The 19,452-nt window shown below is 42.2% G+C and overlaps 3 protein-coding genes across 5 annotated transcripts; 2 read left to right on the top strand and 1 right to left on the bottom strand.

The window, feature by feature from the left end:
* The first annotated feature begins 181 nt into the window (after positions 1-181).
* slc25a17 (solute carrier family 25 member 17) lies at positions 182-9,105 on the top strand. Its single transcript, XM_021557478.3, has 9 exons — positions 182-1,090; positions 1,303-1,363; positions 1,479-1,545; positions 1,667-1,818; positions 4,386-4,502; positions 4,731-4,879; positions 5,857-5,952; positions 7,199-7,284; positions 8,078-9,105. The coding sequence occupies exons 1-9, from the start codon at positions 1,016-1,018 to the stop codon at positions 8,226-8,228; spliced, it is 954 nt and encodes a 317-aa protein (XP_021413153.1). The 5' UTR covers positions 182-1,015; the 3' UTR covers positions 8,229-9,105.
* A 238-nt stretch (positions 9,106-9,343) lies between these two features.
* On the top strand, positions 9,344-12,769 carry LOC118936291 (uncharacterized). 2 transcript variants are annotated; one of them, XM_036940761.2, is made up of 4 exons: positions 9,344-9,514; positions 10,039-10,151; positions 10,438-10,540; positions 10,751-12,769. In XM_036940761.2, the coding sequence occupies exons 1-4, from the start codon at positions 9,403-9,405 to the stop codon at positions 11,677-11,679; spliced, it is 1,257 nt and encodes a 418-aa protein (XP_036796656.1). In that variant the 5' UTR covers positions 9,344-9,402; the 3' UTR covers positions 11,680-12,769. The 2 variants fall into 2 exon arrangements, with proteins under 2 accessions (XP_036796656.1, XP_036796655.1); XM_036940760.2 differs by having other exon boundaries at positions 9,436-9,865.
* A 40-nt stretch (positions 12,770-12,809) lies between these two features.
* Positions 12,810-18,956, bottom strand: LOC110486110 (uncharacterized). Of its 2 annotated transcripts, none has more exons than XM_021557474.3 (4): positions 18,527-18,956; positions 15,675-15,811; positions 15,257-15,362; positions 12,810-13,875 (listed from the first exon to the last, which is right to left on the bottom strand). In XM_021557474.3, exons 1-4 carry the CDS (start codon positions 18,828-18,830, stop codon positions 13,247-13,249), a joined length of 1,176 nt encoding a protein of 391 aa, XP_021413149.1. In that variant the 5' UTR covers positions 18,831-18,956; the 3' UTR covers positions 12,810-13,246. The 2 variants fall into 2 exon arrangements, with proteins under 2 accessions (XP_021413149.1, XP_021413150.1); XM_021557475.3 differs by lacking the exon at positions 18,527-18,956 and adding an exon at positions 17,967-18,090.
* Between the last annotated feature and the right edge of the window lie 496 nt (positions 18,957-19,452).

The raw sequence follows: 19,452 nt of genomic DNA, 5'->3' as shown, positions 1-19,452 counted from the left end.
CAGGGGAGGGTTTGGCTGGGGTAGGCCATCATTGTAAATAAGCATTTGTTCTTAACTGACTTCCCTAGTTAAATACATTTTTTATAAACAAATAAAAAGTGTTATGTTTAAAATCACATTTTAAGAATCTTTATTTTAGAAATAGGCGAAGTTTATGACTGGTGTGGTAACTGTGACGACCGAAAAACATTGTGGGAGAAGCACCAAGCCAAAGATTTTAGAGAAAAGTAACTCCAAACCACAGGAGATTGGTGGCTGGTAGCGGAATTAATGGAATATGAATTGAGTGGTATCAAACACGTGGTTGCACGTGTTTGATGCCATTACATTTGCTCCATTACAGACATGAGCCTTCCTCCCCTCGTCAGCCTAGAATAACTAACACATTGTTCTATCTGCAGTACCGTTTCTTTGGACAGGCCTGAGATGCGTTCAGTTCCCTTGAACGTTTTCTACGTTGCGGAACGGTTTGTACTGAACGACACGTTTACCCACAACGTTCTTGAGCAGACTTTGAGGTACGTTTGGTGGGTGTGGCTTGAATTATTGAGTGTTTTTAAAGGACAGTGCGGACGGCGTTCCCCAACCAAATACAGTACAGTATGACACAAACCCATCCGCGTTCTTCACCTGATCATTCAGTCCAGCACCGTTTCCGTTCAATTGAGCGTTCCAGAACTTAAAACCATACTGAACGCAAACCTGCTGTTTCATTTGTTTGAATGACAAAAGGAAAAGCCAATCAAATGAACAAGCGGAATCACCTATTGCCCAATCACCTTATTGGGAAAGGGGACTCTATCTACCATTGGCTATACGAACGACCTGGATGTAAAACGAGCGAGAAGCGCATTCTGGGTTAACGTCTATGAGAAGCAATCACAAGAGTTCAGCTGCGTTGTTGTTTTCTGGAATGAACTGGGGGGAAAAAAAACTATATCTATTCCCTAACTATTGTGCATAGTGGACTGCAAGCAGAACTGTCAAGTTTACATTTGTATCTACCGCAATCAAAATGAGCACTGAAGCCTTTCGATTTGCTGAAGTTTTCTCGTACGAAAGCTTGGTGCATGCAATGGCAGGAGCAGCGGTAAGTAACTTTGTTCATGTGCATTGCCTTTTTTTAACAGTAGGTTATTGAAATACATGAAAACAAGGGGCAGTATTTTTTTTCTTTACATTGCTATCTGACAGGCCATTACTGCCAAACCGGCATCCCCTATAAATAAGGTTAGCCTGATATCAGCAAATGTTCACATTTGAAGACCCTACATTTGACAGTATAGGATTATATGTTTTTAGGGGAGTGTGACGGCAATGACCGTTTTCTTCCCACTTGACACTGCAAGACTACGGCTGCAAGGTAAGGCTAGCTACCTCTATATCTTTACGCCTTTGTGCAAAACTGAATAGAGGACATAAGATATCTCTGTGCAAGTCTCATGTCTATTCTTCTCTCTGTTCCTCCTTTTCTATAGTGGATGAGAAGAGGAAAGCAAGGTCCACTCCTGCCATTCTGTCAGAGATTGTCAAGGAAGAAGGGTTGTGAGTAAACAAGAGCTCTGTCTTTCCCTCGCTCTGCTTTCTCTCTGCTCTTTTAGCAGTTTTTATTTATTTGAACAGAATCACCCGAGGTTGTGTCTGTCCCCCTGCCTGTCCTCTGCAGGCTGGCGCCCTACAGGGGCTGGCTCCCAGTGATCTGCAGTCTCTGCTGTTCCAACTTCGTCTACTTCTACTGCTTCCACAGCCTGAGAGCCAGCTGGCTCCGGGGACACAAGTCAACTCCAAGCAGAGACCTGCTAATGGGCATTGCTGCAGGTAGGCCTACATAAGACCCAGACGCTGATATTAGCTAACTTACCAAGTTACCCCTTTACTCCACACACAGAGATGCATACAAAGCTCTTCCCCTGCCCTCCATTTAGCAAATCTGACAAATTATATTCTCCTGATTCCCACTTACAAGCAAAAACTAAAGCAGGAAGTACCAGTGACTCGCTCAATACGGAGATGGTCAGATGATGCGGATGCTACGCTACAGGACTGTTTTCCTAACACAGACTGGACTATGTTCCAGGATTCATCTAATGGCATTGATGAGTTTACCACCTCAGCCATCGGCTTCATCAATAAGTGCATCGACGACGTCGTCTCCACAGTGACCATACATACATATCCCAACCAGAAGCCATGGATTACAGGCAACAACTGCATCGAGCTAAAGGCTAGAGCTGCCGCTTTCAAGGAGCGAGACACTAATCCGGACGCATATAAGAAATCCCGCTATGCCCTCAGGCTAACCATCAAACAAGCAAAGCGTCAATACAGGATTAAGATTGAATCCTACTACTCTGACGCTCGTCGGATGTGGCATTGCTTGAAAACTATTACGGACTACAAAGGGAAAGCCAAACGCGAGCTGCCCAGTGACGTGAGCCTACCAAGCAAGCTAAATCCCTTTTATGCTCGTTTTGAGGCAAGCAACACTGAAGCATGCATGAGAGCACCAGCTGTTCTGGACGACTGTGTGATAATGCTCCCGGTAGCCGATGTGTGCAAGGCCTTTTAAACAGGTCAACATTCACAAAGTCCGTCTGGCCCGCGGCTACCAGGACATTTACTCAAAGCATACGTGGGCCTACTGGCAAGTGTCTTCACTGACATTTTCAACCTCTCCTCGACCGAGTCTGTAATATCTACATATTTCAAGCAGATCACCATAGAGTTCTTCGGCACAGGGACTATGGTGGTCTGATTGAAGATACGTAGGTTTTACAGACTGGGTCAGGGAGAGGTTGAAAATGTCAGTGAAGACACTTGCCAGCTGGTCAATGCATGCTCGGAGTACGCACCCTGTGGCCTTGGGAATGTTAACCCGTTTAAAGTGCTACGGGGCAGTAATCATTTAGGCATGTTAACTTCACTTCCTTTGGCACAGGGACTAAGGTAACCTGTCTAAATGACTATCGCCCCGTAGAACTCACATATGTAGCCATGAAGTGCTTTGAAATGCTGGTCATAGCTCACATCAACAATATCCTCCCGGATACCCTAGACCCACTCCAATTCGCATACCGCCCCTACAGATCCACAGATGACGCAGTCTCAATCGCACTCCACACGGCCCTTTCCAACCTGGACAAAAGAAACACCTATGTGAGAATGCTGTTCATTGACTACAGCTCAGTGTTCAACACCATAGTGCCCACAAAGCTTATCACTAAGCTAAGGACCCTGGGACTGAACACCTCCCTCTGCAACTGGATCCTGGACTTCCTGATGGGCCGTCCCCAGGTGGTAAGGGTAGGCAACAACACGTCTGCCACGCTGATCCGCAACACTGGGGCCCCTCAGGGGTGTGTACTTAGTGCCCTCCTGGTACCTGTTCACCCATGACTGCATGGCCAAACATGACTCCAACACCGTCATTAAGTTTGCTGACGACACAACAGTGGTAGACCTATTCACCGACAACGATGAGACAGCCTATAGGGAGGTGGTCAGAGACACTGCCAGGACAACAACCTCTCCCTCAATGTGAGCAAGACAAAGGAGCTGATCATGGGCTACAGGAAAAGGTGGGCCAAACAGGCCCCCACTAACATTGACGGGGCTGTAGTGGAGTGTCCACCAACAAATTATCATGGTCCAAATACAACAAGACAGTTGTGAAGAGGGCACGACAACACCTTTTCCCCCTCAGGAGACTGAAAAGATTTTCCATGGGTCCCGGATGATCAAAAAGTGATCCAACTGCACCATCGAGAGCATCCTGACCGGTTGCATCACCACCTGGTATGGCAACTGCTCGTCATCTGACCGCAAGGCGCTACAGAGGGTAGTGTACGGCCCAGTACATCACTGGGGCCAAGCTTCCTGCCATCCAGGACCTATATACTAGGTGTGTCAGAGCCCCAAAAATTGTCAGACTCCAGTCACCCAAGTCATAGACTGTTTTCTCTGCTACCGCACGGCAAGCAGTACCAGGGCGCCAAGTCTAGGGCCAAAAGGATCCTTAACAGCTTCTTCCCCCAAGCCATAAGACTGCTGAACAATTAATCAAATGGCCACCAGACTCTTTACATTGACACTGCTGCTAGAGTAACCTGTACCCCTGCACATTGACTCGGTACCGGTACCCCCTGTATATAGCCTTGTTATTGTTATTTTGTGTTACTTTTTATTTTTTACTTTAGTTTATTTGGTAAATATTATTCTTAACTTTTTTTTTTGAACTGCACCGTTGGTAAGTAAGCATTTCACTGTAAGGTCTACAATTGTTGTATTCGGCGCATGTGACAAAGTTTGATTTGATTAACACTTAGTGTCAATGAATGAGTCCAAGCTCTCTCTCGGTTTCTCTGTTTCTCTCTCTGTGTGTGCAGGTGTAGTGAACGTGCTTGTGACCACTCCGTTGTGGGTGGTCAACACACGACTCAAGCTTCAAGGAGCAAAGTTTCGCAATGCAGACATCCGTCCCACTAACTACTCAGGCATCATGGGTAAAGGCAGCAGCAGTATGCGTGTTGGAAACAGATAAAGTTGTAGATGTCATTCTTTCTTTCACTGAAGTATCGCGCACATACACATTCCCTCTGTCTTTCTTTCTCTTTTTATTTGAGACACACACATGAAAACACACATTGTACTACTGTTTTCCTAGTCTGGTTTCTTTGTCACTATGTCAGATTGTCTCTAGGTTAAACAGTATCCCTCTCTTCTCCTCTCAGATGCCTTTGTGCAGATCATTGAGGACGAAGGGGTGGGGGCCCTGTGGAACGGGACATTCCCCTCTCTCCTGCTGGTGCTCAACCCGGCTGTCCAGTTCATGATCTATGAGGGCCTGAAGAGGCAGCTGAGAAGCTTGGTTCACAGAGAGGTAATGGGAGGGGGGGATGTACTTCAGACTGGGCAGAATTATCAATTAGATTTAATTCTCATTGATGGGAAAAAGCCCTGTAGTCCTCCCTCACTAACAAAAAATGGTATAACTGAAAAGCAAAGTGGAATCATTAGTTTTATTTTTCTACCGGTACTTTTTATTACATTTTTTTTATTTAACCTTTATTTAACTAGGCAAGTCAGTTAAGAACACATTTTTATTTACAATGACGGCCTACCAGAAGGCAAAAGGCCTCCTGCGGGACAGAGGCAGGGATTCAAAATAAAATACAAATTTAGGACAAAACACACATCACGACAAGAGGGACACCACAACACTACATAAAGAGAGACCTAAGACAACAACATAGCATGGTAGCAACATAACAACAACATGGAAGCAACACAACATGGCAGCAGCACAACATGGTAGCAGGACAAAACATGTTACAAACATTGGGCACAGACAACAGCACAAAGGGCAAGAAGGCAGAGACAACAATACATCACGCGAAGCAGCCACAACTGTCAGTGAGTGTCCATGATTGAGTCTTTGAATGAAGAGATGGAGATAAAACGGTCCAGTTTGAGTGTTTTTTGCAGCTTGTTCCAGTCGCTAGCTGCAGCGAACTGAAAAGAGGAGCAACCCAGGGATGTGTATTTTGGGGTCCTTTTAACAGAATGTGACTGGCAGAACAGGTGTTGTATGTGGAGGATGAGGGCTGCAGTATCTCAGATAGCAGGGAGTGAGGCCTAAGAGGGTTTAATAAATAAGCATCAGTACACACTTTGATTGAAAATATTGATTTTAAAAAGTACAAATATTGACATTTATTAACAAACGTTTCCATTGTATTGGAAGTCATACCTCCAATATAAAAAAATACCCTGGTATTCTGTATTATCATATACCTGCCCAACCCTATTAAACTGGAACTAACTGATCCTGATACTGTTGTCTGTCCATTTTTCTAGCTGTTGTCTCTGGAGATATTTCTGATTGGTGCTGTAGCCAAAGCAGTGGCCACCACATTCACATATCCACTACAGACTGTACAGTCCATCCTGAGGGTAAGAACAGTATGTATGTGGGTGGGTGTGCGTGCGTGCGTGTGATTGTGAGAATGTTCCTCATGAAAAAGTATTACTGAGTCACTACTACCCAAGCTCTACACAAGCCTACTGGGTTTTACTAATTGAGATGTGTAGTAAACCAGTAGTGATGTAAGTAGTAATGAGTGATAAATTGTGACGTTTCAAGACTTGTGAACACTATATATTTTCTAGTTACTGTGCAACTACTGAGCTTTTGGGTATCTACTACTTAAAACCTACACATTCTACCACAATTCCTACAAGTTCACTATTTTAGTACATAATGCCTACACATTCAGTGTGTAGTGTTGTGTCAGTAATGATTTGCTCTTGATACCTTTTCATTTCCTACATTAAACCCTTTTGAATGACTATTGAAAACTGACACATTTACTACTGTTTGCCTATTCAAAATCACTAATGACATCTCCTTGTTTCACTCTGTGTCACTACTACACTAGTGCGCATGTTATTTCCTTGAGTTTAACTGTAGTTAATATCATAACAAGAAATAATACATTTATACAAATGTAATAGAAAAATTATTATATATTTACACTTTTAATCCTTTTAAAGCCTTATCTGTATTTAGAGTATAAAGACAAGTACAAGAAACAAACAATTATAAGCCATTATCAATCCACTGCTAACAGAAGTCACATAAGACAAACAAATAAATATTTGATAAGCAATATTAACCTTACCAACAATGGCCTCCAGTCTTCTGTCGAGGGCCTCCTTGGCAACAGGTCAAAGGAGGTAAGTATACCAATATGAACTTACTGTACATTTGCATACGAACACCTACTTATTAACTAGCATAACAAAAACGGGCTACATTTCAACGGTGCTAGCAAACACCTCAGCTACCAACATCAAGTAGTAAAAATCTCTACCTGATTACCACTAGAAACACTGTTTTCCTACTGACCACTACAAAACCATACTTGTGTATCTTGAGTAGTGTGTAAACTACACAATCCCTTCAAGTCTCTACATTGCCACTAATGCACAAATAGGTTTTGTGTAGTAATTCTGTAGTACTTTTTCATGAGGGTTGTCTGTCTATAATGTGATTGTGTATATGTTTGCCTGCCAGTGTGGATGTTGCGTTTTAGTGCTCTGCTCTGAACATTGGGTTATCCCAATGTTTAGTGTTAATTCCAGTGGAATAAGCTCTGGGTGCTAATTTCACTGCTCGTTGTCTGCATCTCGTTCTCAGTTTGGTCAACACAAGCAGCACACAGACAGATCACCATTGCTGAACAGCCTGAGAAGTGTGCTGTATCTGCTGATCAATAGAGTGAGGTTGGTCCACACACGCACACACCTGCCTACCTTATTTCAAAAGCACCATGACTGGTACCACACCCAGACTTAAAGTCAGTGGTTGTGTTCCAGATTGTCTTTATTGCCATCGTGCTGTGCATCTCCGAGGATTGCTATACCATATTAATGTGTTTCTTGAGATGTCAAACACTTCTCCAGGAGTTGTGAGAGCTGATCATCTATGCAGCACCATTGCAATTAAGACTACCTGGATCGCAGCCAATGCTTTCATCTCCTACATACAGTGGTGTAAAGTACTTAAGTAAAAATACTTTAAAGTTTTTTGGGGTATCTGTATTTTACTATTTTATATTTTTGGCAACTTTTACTTTACTACATTCCTAAAGAAAATAATGTACTTTTTACTCCATACATTTTCCCTGACACCCAAAGTACTCGTTACATTTTGACAAGAGAACATCCCTGGTCATCCCTACTGCCTCTGATCTGGCGAACTCACTAAACACATGCTTCATTTGTAAATTGTTGGGAGTTTGCCCCTGGCTATCTGTCAATAAAAATAAAAGTTGTGCTGTCTGGTTTGCTTAATATAAGGAAGTTTAAATGATTTATACTGTTACTTTAGACACTTGAGTACATTTTAGCAATTCTATTTACTTTTGATACTTAAGTATATTTAAAACCAAATACTTTTACTCAAGTAGTATTTTACTGGGTGACTTGAGTCATTTTCTATTAAGGTATGACTACTGAGTACTTTTTCTACCACTGCCTACATATTATATTTTTTGATGCTTTCCCCCACCCATAGGAAGTATGGCATGCTGGGCCTGTTCAAAGGCCTGGAAGCTAAACTCCTGCAGACCGTCCTGACCGCTGCCCTCATGTTCCTGCTCTACGAGAAGATAGCTAGCAGCACCTTCAGTGTCATGGGAGTGAAGAGGCCTGCTTCCAGCCACTAGCCTGTCTGTGACATCAGACATCTGATCCCATATTGTTGCCATATGTCTCCCCTTGGCCATAACCCCTCAATGTTGGCATGTATCTTTATCTTTTGGGTCGGTATAAGCAGTGTAGCTAGGGGTAAATCTTCCACCATATTTCTTCCACCTTACAGACATGCAAGCGTGAAATGGTTAGGGGCAAAGGGAGGGGAAGGAATCGAACTGAGACCAGCTGAGACTGTACCAGAGATATTAGAGAAAGGATGAAATGGGAGTCCCATTGGGCAATGAATGTAGGAATGTATAACGCTTCACCCAGTAGACTCACACGGTGCATTCTGGGCGATTCTGGGACAAGGAGAGCTCTCCTTCAAGGAGTGAATGGCAGTCAATTGGGCGCTAGCTCAATACCACAAAATGCACATGAATAACCCTTTTCATAACCTTAGCCTAATTATCCTAACCTGCTACGTAAATTCTCCTAACCTGCTATGAAAAACCAAATCTCACGTTAATTTTACAAAAGCTTGATCCCTTCTAGCCATGGCTCCTTGTCCCAGTTTTTTTGTCTATTTATTTTTCTAGAACTGCCAATTTTGTGGAAGTAGACACCACTTGTTCCTCAGACTCCTGTGGATCTCATTATTTTGTACTTTTCAATGTTCTAAGATTAATTTGTGGATTTAGTTAAGCAGCTATTTTGTGATGCATTGTTGCTCTTGTCAAATCACTGGGAAATGTTTTCATTCTGTCATTAATTGGCTCTGACAAACGTGTTGAATAATTAAGGGATGTATTTTAAATGAATTTTTGTCCAATATGATGGATGGATAATTCACCAACATTTCAGATTCTCAGAAAGGTTGATAAAAATAAAATCTTGCTGCTCAAATAAGTACATTTTAGCTTTTTTGACCATATGCTTTCATCTCCTTCAGCCATCTCTCTCTGAGAGAGAAGAGAGCCTGGGACCAGGTTAAATATGCATCAACAATTGTCGTTTCAAGATTGTCATTTAAAAAATATTTTTTTCCTCTGATTTGCGTACTTTTACTGATGTGGAGTGTTGTTTTAAAAAAAAGTTTTTTTTACAGTAAAATAATTTTGGACCAGTAGATGGGGTCACAGCCATATGTTATATGTTTAATCCCCCCCCCCCAAAAAAATCGAGTTAACGTCTATTTTTATCCACATGTATGCTATTGTAATCTGTTTTACGTCATACATATGCGTCGGCCGGAAGTTGAATTTCCATTGCCTCTTGTTTTTGTTCCCGGTTAGATACTGTTCAGCAGCTGGGTTAGGTAAGCTTTTTGTGTTCGAAATTGGCGAGATATTTGGTTAGTTTAAACAACTTTAATATCAATTCAAACGGTGTTTGGACAATTAACGCAGAGCCATGTCTAAACGCGCTTCTTTTCACACACAACTGTCCTCCATCATGGAAATACTGTCTAGAACCGCAATGGCTCATGTGTGTAAACTGGTTGACGACGAATACACTGGAATATCTTTAGAAAATGAGTCTCTCACTGAGAAATTGCATAATCTGGAAAGTGAACTGACAATTGTGAAAAGCACAGCTCCCAAGCTGGCTGGAAACTATCGCTCTGTTGGTGTTCAAACTGGTGAAACTATCACCAGAGTAGACAGAGGTATGTTGTGATCCTCTTATAATGCATCCGTGACGAGGGTGCATGCAGAATGGGGATATTATAGTCTTCATTCCTTTCCCTTTTAGTCTATACAGTGTCTTTACCCTATAGGGGACAATGTGTTTATGACACAATATGCCCAAGTGTCAATTCAGTTCTGCCTTCTCTTCCAGGGCTAAACGGATCCCCCACTATCGAAGGAATATTTGGGAAGGAATGGTGTCTTGATCTATGGAACCATGGGGATCCCAACAGCACAGAGAACAGTCCACAACACACTGCCAAAGTGAGTGAGGAGACAGGAGTTTTCCTTGCCTCGTCTGCTGTCCTTCATCTACACTGATATGAGAAAGCACTAGGCAGGATTGTGGAAACCAACAGAGGACTCAGGCTTACCAGAGGACATGCTGTCAGATGCCCAGCTCTTTGAAATGAGTGAATCCGAGGCTACCCTACATTATGGACACTTACTCTTACTGTCATATTTAGAAGTCTTTTTCCTTCAATGCATTTTATTATTTAGTGTCTGCATTTTTCAAGTGGCTCTAAAAATATTTATCTTATTCTCGTAGTCAACAGGGGTGCCTTCAGGCCAAGCTGATGTTAAAGAGGAGGATTTTGAGGTGGAAATCATAAACAGAGACCCACAGGAAAGACCAACAATAATTTTAGATGGTAAGTTGTTAGAGGTTTTAATCTGAGATTTTTGATTTGCCTGGCTGGTGTAGTGCTAAATCATATAGGTTTAACTCTATGCGTTTAAGCCAATGTGACTCTTATTTGGTCATCATGGAGGTTGGACATTGCTTTTCATGAATAGGTGGACAGGCAATCGAAACCACAACTCTTATTTGTATTACTTTTGTATTTTATCTGTTGCTTCAGGAGATGACGACTTAGTGGACAATGGAAGAGAAGGGCCCTCCAACGTGTATCCATCCTTTGATTCCTTCCGGCAGGACAGGCCAGAGAGACGGGATAAACAGGTACTGGAGATGTCTACTACGGATGTCTCCACAGGACACACTTTACGTTTCATATCCATTGACGGATTGGAGGAGGAATATGGCGAACATGTCTTTCCCATTGAGGACGATGAGACAAATGAGTTCCTACCAGACGATACCGAGCTGTTGCCCAATGAAGGACAAGATGAACACATCACAAAGCCAACGTATGCAAAGAAGTCTTTAGCAAAGTCAAAAAGCAAAGCTGGGAAGACTTTCAGTTACTTTAACAGGTTTAACTTGCACTCCCATAGTAAATCCGACACAAACAAGTTAAGTTGTGTGATTTGTAAGAAGACTTTCTTGCGGCAGAACCATCTGACGATGCATATGAAATCTCACAAGTCACTGTACTGCAGTGTGTGTAAGAACTATTATCCTGGGAAAACTCAGCTCAAAAAACACAAATGTGTTGCTCCCGATTATCTGGCCTCGAACACCTCAAAGTACTTTTGTCATTACTGCGGCAAGTCTTTCAGCTGTCCGTCAAGCCTGAGGATACACCACCTGGTGCACACTGGGGAGAGACCCCACACGTGCACTGTCTGCGGGAGAGGATTCACACAGAAGGGCAATCTGAAATGTCACATGCGCCTTCACACTGGTGAGAAACCGTTCAAATGCCTCACATGTGAAATTGGTTTTACCCAGAAAGTATACCTCACTCAGCACTTGGCCAAAGCTCACGGTCAAAAGGAAGAAAATAAGAAAAAGAAGACGCAAGTGCACAAATGTTCTAAGTGTCAGTTGTCTTTCGTCAATCAGCAACTGCTCCAAACACACATGGCTGTTCATAAAAATAAATGAAGTATTTTTGGTTGATTGCAATACTCTTGACTTAAAAGGACAATCTACAGTTGCTTCATCCATTTTTGAATCCATAACTTATTTATGCCTCCCTCATGAGCTTAGTTGAACTGTTGTACACCATCAGAACCCAAAATAAGCTTGTAAATAAACACTTTACATTTTAGTCATTTAGCAGACGCTCTTATCCAGAGCGACTAACAGGAGCAATTAGGGTTAAGTTCCTTGCTCAAGGGCACATCGACAGCTTTTTCATCTTATCAGCTCTGCGATTTGATCCAGTGACCTTTTGGTTACTGGCCCAACGCTCTCAGCCACTAGGCTACATGCCACTCTAAATAGCCTCAAAACATGGTTAAAACTATAATTTTGGTATGGATGGTCAGTCCTTGCATCCATAGCTCTATGAATGAGTGGTTAGCCTACATTTCTCAAGGCCCAGCACTCAGCTTTTTACTGAAACGGGTGGGGAGGCCTCTATCTGAACTGCTGATTACCCCTTTAAAGGATTGTGTGTCTGTTTAAACTGGAGAACCAAATACTGTCTAATGTACGTCATACTTCACAATATTGGCGCGACCTTAACCCAACGACCTTGTCAAGGGGTTCGGATCTGGATGCTGGACCTGGGAGTCCCCCCCCAAATACGCTACAATATGTTGTAGCCTTTAAGTGTATTTTTTATTACACTTAATTTGTCTGAATTAGCTAAAACACTAACAGGATGTTTTAGGCGATCTGGTATGATTTACCTACAAAAGATAAATTATGAAGTTTTATTTTACGTGGTGCATGAGTATTGCACTATTCATAAGTACTGTAATGTTCACTTACCACTGTTCTATATTTTAGGCTCAAGGATTGAACCTGCCAATGTTTGGTGCAAGATGGCAGTTGGTACTGTATCTGCATTGTCCTCTGTATACATTGGTACAATTGACATAAGATCTCATGAAATGTATGTTTTCAATTTCTGTTCCCAGCAGTGCATTTTGTACATAATGCTTCCATGATTGTGTCAGTTGTTTTTCTGGAATATTTATCTGCTGTAAACTTTCATAATTAAAGCAGCATTAAGGGTATAACTTCATCTTTGCCATGTTTACATTTTTATATGTAATGTGAACAAATAAGTAAATGTATTACTTTAATTTCATAATTCATGACAGAATTATTTGGCACACGTTTACATGATCGGTCTACCACACTGGCATTCTTCACAGTAGCACAAACTGGTATCAGGACAACCACTGTTCAAAAATGTCACTCAAATCTCATCTAACAGTGGGGCATAGTCTCTTGCCAATTGTGTGACAAGAAGGCAGTGTGTGTGCAATCCTACAGACGGCGCAGAGGGAAAACTTGAATGGAACAGTTCTCTGCCATGTAGTGAAGAGTAACAGCTGGGTAATGTTCATTAGGGCACACAGTAGCGCAACAGTTTAAAAACAAACTTGACCTACTGCAAACCACCATGATTACAATAAGGTTAAAGATGTTTCGGTTGCCAGTTTTCAAAACAAGGTTGAAATGTAAATTAAAAACAAATTGACTACTCCCTAATCCCTTAATTGAAACATTGGTGTGTGTTAAAACCGTGTTTATAGGTGTAGCTCTTCCCACAGTCGACACAGCTATAAGGCTTCTCCCCAGTGTGACTCCGGAGGTGGACGTTCAACGAACTCTTCTGAGAGAAACTCTTCCCACATTCTGTGCAACTGTAGGGTTTCTCTCCAGAGTGTGTACGCTGATGCAACTTCAGGTACGTCTTCTGAGCGAAGCGCTTCCCGCAAACTGTGCAGCCAAACGGTTTCTCTCCAGAGTGGCGTCTGATGTGGACTTTCAAGTAGCTTAAATAACCAAAGCTCTTCCCACAAAACAAACAGTCAAACTGCTGCTTCAGGTCTTTTCCAGTTCCCTGCTGGAGGCTTGGCCGGTTTCTTGGTGCGTATGTGTTGTGGGGAGGATAGTCCATGTACATTCCATCGGCTGTGTCAGGACCAGGCTCTGGTGTGTTGTCAACCAGACCAGCCAGAGTGGGGTCTTCCATGAGGCTCTCAACGGATGTGGGCTGCTCTGTGTCAGGCTGTACCTGATGGCTGCCTGCAGGGTATGTGTTCAAGTCCCCCTGGTATAGGTGAAGTTGACTGGCAACTGTTCTCTCTACTGCTGGAGCATCCTCCACTGCTACACTCCCTGTACAGTACAAATTAAAACAATCTCAACACCGGCATCACAGCTGTGAAACAATTCAATAAGTGAGTCACGACGGCAGTAAAATTCTATGTGACAGTCGAGTCATGGTAATCTCCTTAGTAGTACCCAACTCGCTAATTCATCAGGTCGCTAACGGCCTGGTACTCAGGGCACTACTTCACCTCCAACCACAGACAATGCAAACGCAATCAAAAAAATCACATCAAAACAGTATGTGCTTTTAAAACTGAGATTAATCAATTTGAAGAAAGAAGTTCAACAATAGGTTGAAACATTAGAAAACATGTTACTATCCTTGTTCCTGAACAGATTTCACTTGGTTTCCCAAATTAAGCACTGGGTAGCTGCAGGAACAGGGTTGGAGAGCCCTTGGCATAAAGAGTACGGGGGGGGGGGGTATCATCTGTGGCGCAGTGAAATTACTGGAGTAGCCTACCCAACATGAGTGAAAAACATACAGACGGTAAAGTTTCCTCCACTTTTCCAGTGCATATGGATGACATGTCTTTTTTTTTTTTATCTTGCCCATTTGATAAATGAGGATTTATAAATCTAAACTGATTTCCATAGCCGTAAAGACAAGATTAAATTGAGAAAAGTCTGATGGGTGAAAATATGATCACTTGATGAGAGAACAGCATGTGCAACCTGAGGCAAGAGCACAAGCAGCCCATATGTCTTAATTTCTAAGGCTTGTAATCGTTCACGACTAAAGTTGCCAAATAACTCTAAATCTAGCGTATATGACCTGTTTCAAATGATACATTTTACGCTCAACATAGCCACTTCATATGAGCAACATCCATTCTATTTTATTCAGGTAAATTCTATTTTATTCAGGTAAGTTCAATTATATTCTTCTTACTTTAAAATAATTTAAAATACTGGCACGCATCTTATAAGCATATCTTGTCTGCTAAATAAACAAGCCTATGGCGTGGTGCATAGCCAGATAACATACAGTAAGTAGTCCAACTCATTCTGTTCCTCTGAAATACATTTTCTTCATTTCATAATGTTTCTTTAGCTCTGCCTAAAAGAATGAATTTGTGATTTGTAGTCAATTGATTTATTCATTTTTTTTTTTAAATGGAGACTTTCCATAGGCACGCATCAGTGGCTTGTATGAGTGGAGCCTGGCGATTAACAGTCAATTACCGTGAGACCAGCAGTCGTTTGCATGACAATAACAGGCTGACAAAATGTAATGACCGCCACAGCCCTATTTCCTTAAAGTAGTCATAGTAGCATACCATGCTGACTTACAATTGCAACTTGCCCCCATCCGTCATGAAAGGATGTTGTTTATTTTACATATGAATGAGCTGTCAGAATTTCTCAATGATCACGACACACATACTTTTTCTGTTGCTTGCATGTCCCCTCTGCTGGTCCACTGGCTGATCCTCAAACAGCTCTTCTTTGATAAACACCAACTCGGGCTCATTGTCCACCAAGTCTATTGCCTACACAAGACAGGTGAGTGACCGTTATTAGACAACACATGGTTCTTTTTTTATTCCGACTGTAACAGAAGAACCTTTGGAACCTTTGTTGTGATCCAAGAGTATAACCCTTCCCAGTCCCAATTCGCTCCTTAACCCTTGGATCTGAATAGGTATAAACACCAGTGGGGGTGTGTGGCGCTCCCACCATATTGCTTGGTCTGTCACCTTACAGATCTGCAAACATTGTAGGACTAAGGTCAGGGGAAGGGAACAAAGTAGGACAGCCTGGCTAGCAGAGATGCACTATTCAAGGATATTAATACATCTGACCTGAGTGACGTCATCATCGCCCAAAATGACCGATCCAATTGTCTCTTTATCCTGAGGGATAGAGCCTCCATTTCTCCATAGGTCCATGCACCAGTCCTTACCAAAGACACCCTCTATGGCGGGGGCAGACTGCTTTTCTGAAAATGGAAACGTCTATCATGAATATAATGACCGTGGCTGAACCGGCATCAATTCATCTTCCCATTAAACAGCTCTGCAAGCGTTATAATGTCCAAATATGCAGGCAACTATCGTCATTTACTGCTGTTACGCCCGGTATGTACTTCCAAAAAAGGTTTAAATAAAAATTGACAAGCAACTGAAAAAAATAATGAAATATTGTTTTTTACCAGAAGAGGTACCTTTTGGTAGCTCTTCCAGTCAAAAACAATACATTGAAAACAATTCTGGTTGCTTATACATTTCTATTTAGACCTTTTTTGGATGGTCATATATGCTTGCAGATTTGTCTAATGGGAAGATGAATGGAAGCATTGTGGGCATAGAGAGGACATCTGTCATATCAAATCAAAATGTATTTGTCACTTGCTTCGTAAACAACAGGTGTAGACTAACAGTGAAATGCTTGCTTACGGTTCCTTGCCCAACAATGTCGTTAAATAAAAAATACATGTTTTAATAATAATAAAAACAGTGACATACGGAATAAATAAATACACAGTGAATAACTTGTCAAAATAACATGGCTATATACAGCGAATACCCGTACTGAGACAATGTGCAGGGGTACGAGGTAATTAAGGTAGCTATGTACATATAGGTAGGGGTAAAGTGACTAGGCAATGGGATAGATAAGACAGTGGCAGCGTATGTGGCGAGTGTGAAAGTGTGTGGGCTTATGTAGTGTGTGTATATTGGGGTGTCAGTGTGGGTATAGAGTCAGTACAAAAAAAGGGTCAATGTAGGTAGTCCGGGTAGCCATTTGATTTGCTATTTAGAAGTCTTGTTTAGTAGTCTTATGTCTTGGGGGTAGAAGCTGTTCAGGGTCCTGTTGGTTCCAGACTTGTGCACTGGAACTACTTGCCGTGCGGTAGCAGAAAACAGCCCATATTGCTTGGGGGGGGCTGGAGTCTGCAAATTTTTGGGTTCTTCCTCTGACACTGCGTAGAGGTCCTCGATGGCAGGGAGCTCGGCCTCGGTGATATACTGGGCCTTACGCGCCACCCTCTGTAGCGCTTTGCGGTCAGGTGCCTTGCAGTTGCCATTCCAATGCATTGATGCAGCCAGTCAAGATCCTCTTAATGGTGCAGCTGTAGAACTTTGAGGATCTGAGGGCCCATGACAAATCTTTTCAGCCTCCTGAGGGGGAAGAGGTGCTGTCATGCCCTCTTCCCAAATGTGTGGACCATGTTAATTCCTTAGTGATGTGGACACCAAGAAATTTGAAGCTCTCGACCCTCTACACTATTGCCCCATCGATGTGGATGGGGGCATACTCGCCCCTCTGTTCCTGTAGTCCACGATCAGCTCCTTTCTCTTGCTGGCGTTGAGGGAGAGGTTGTTGCTCTGGCACCACATTGCCAGGTCTCTGACTAAGCACACAACCCTGAGGGGCCCCGGGTTGATGGTCAGTGTGGCAGATGTGTTGTTGCCTACCCTCACCGCCTGGAGGGGGACAGCCCGTCAGGAAGTCCAAGATCCAGTTGATGAGGGAGGTGATCAGTCCCAGGGTCCTGAGCTTGGTGATGAACTTGGAGGGGACTATGATGTTGAATGCTGAGCTCTAGTCAATGAACAGCATTCTTACATAGGTATTCCATTTATCCAAATGGCTGAGGGCAGTGTGGAGTGCAATAGAGATTGCGTCATCTGTTTGAGCAATGGCCAGCCTTTCAAAGCATTTATATACATGCAACTGTTACAGAGTGATAGTAATTTAGGCAGGTTACGTTGGAATTCTTGGTCAAGGGGACTATGGTGGTCTGCTTGAAGCAAGTTAGTATTACAGACCAGGTCAGAGATGGGTTGAAAATGTCAGTGAAGACACTTGCCAGCTGCTCAGCACATGCTTTGAGTACACGTCCTGGTAATCCGTCTGGACTTTAAAGTCTCCCCTGGTTTAGATCTAACTAGTACATTAGTAGATGTAACTACTAATTAGTACATATTGATAATCAGATCGTCTGGCGTGGGAAGTTTGTTAAGACACCCACACTCATTATGAACGTTATAATGCATCGCTTGCGGTATGATTTTGGAAACATAAGGAACGCATCTTTCATATCGGCGAGAAATAATTTTCAAAAATCAAAAGGTTAAATTACTACACACCTTCACATTGTTAGGGTTCTGACAGTGCCAAATGTCCATGTTTACATCGCTTGATTACGGAAAACAGCTGGAAGACGTCTCCGAACACCTTGGTGTAAACGGAAGATGGACGCAACAAACATGTTGTCACCGAAAAATACTGTCGGCTGCAACGGTGTTAAAACAGTGCAGTAACGTTAACTGTACAATTTGAATTTGTTTCATGTTTTTGATGTGATATGAAAGTAGAGAGCTTTATGTTTCTAGAACTGTACCCGAAATTGAGAATTGAGTTTAGATGGAGTACGTGGCTGTTCGGCCGATGTCACATAAAAAGTTAACAAAAACCAACATAATGTACTGATTACATTACCCAAAGAATAGCCCGCAATTACACAGAACAATGTGTGCAGCTATTGCGGGCTATTCTTTGGGTGCTGAAATCACTAGGTGTATCTTTAAAGCCCGCCCACACTTGTCTAAATCGTAAATCATGGAATGTATTTTAATCGGTTACAGTTGCTAGCTAGCAACCTATCGTGGATTAAAGCTATCTAACGTTACAGTCTAAAAATGCTCACCTCGGTTCTCAGTTGCTTGATGCGTAAATATTTGTCCCGAGACCTGAACTCCATTCTGACAACGGCTGGCAATGACCCTTTTACGTTCGTGCAGTTTTACCGTCTTTAATTCAATCTCTAGCAGGTAACATTTCTTCTTTAATGCCTCGTTCTCGTTCATGTGTTGTTGGGATATTTCAGAACGGAGAACCGCCGAGCACTCATCGACAAGTTTACCGATTTCAACCACAGCAGCTTTGCTTAGCATTTCCATAATGGAAACTAACTGGGTCTGAAAACTTCCCCGATTTATCATCGTATTCATGGTTTTGTTTTTAAAAAGAAACTAAGTCCAACGCGTATGATAGGCTGGCTATATTAATAAAACTGAATAATAATAGACATTGATTGGGTGGCTAGCTAGCTCAAACAGACCAGAGATAATAGATACATTAGGAGATAGGAATCCCATTAGAAAAATAATGGATAACCTATAAAACGCATCACCAGCAGACTCTCGACCAATCGCGTTCAAGTTGTCACGCAGTTGCTAAACTAATCGTCACACAATCCCTTCTCAAAGTCGGGGTATGCCTATTTTCCTCGACAGTACGTAATGTCACGATGCAAAAGCTATACGATATTACAGAGAACACGTTAAATATCTTACATCTTGGAAAATATTTGTAATGTTGTACTTCTTGTTGACGAATATTGGGGTTTTGCGCTAGCGCCCAATTGACTCCCATTCACTAATTGAAAGAAAATATTATACTATATATATATATATATATATATATATATATATATATATAAACTATTATAATATATATATATATATATATATACACTCCTTGTCCCAGAATCACCCAGAATACACCGCGCGGCTCATTGACGACGCGCGAGCAACGTAGATAATGGACGTTAATAAGAATGCAATGGAGTTT

This window comes from Oncorhynchus mykiss, chromosome 13 (genome assembly GCF_057628025.1).
Source record: "Oncorhynchus mykiss isolate SJ-2025 chromosome 13, ASM5762802v1, whole genome shotgun sequence".
Taxonomy (NCBI): domain Eukaryota; kingdom Metazoa; phylum Chordata; class Actinopteri; order Salmoniformes; family Salmonidae; genus Oncorhynchus; species Oncorhynchus mykiss.
This window is presented reverse-complemented; position numbering and strand designations above follow the sequence as displayed.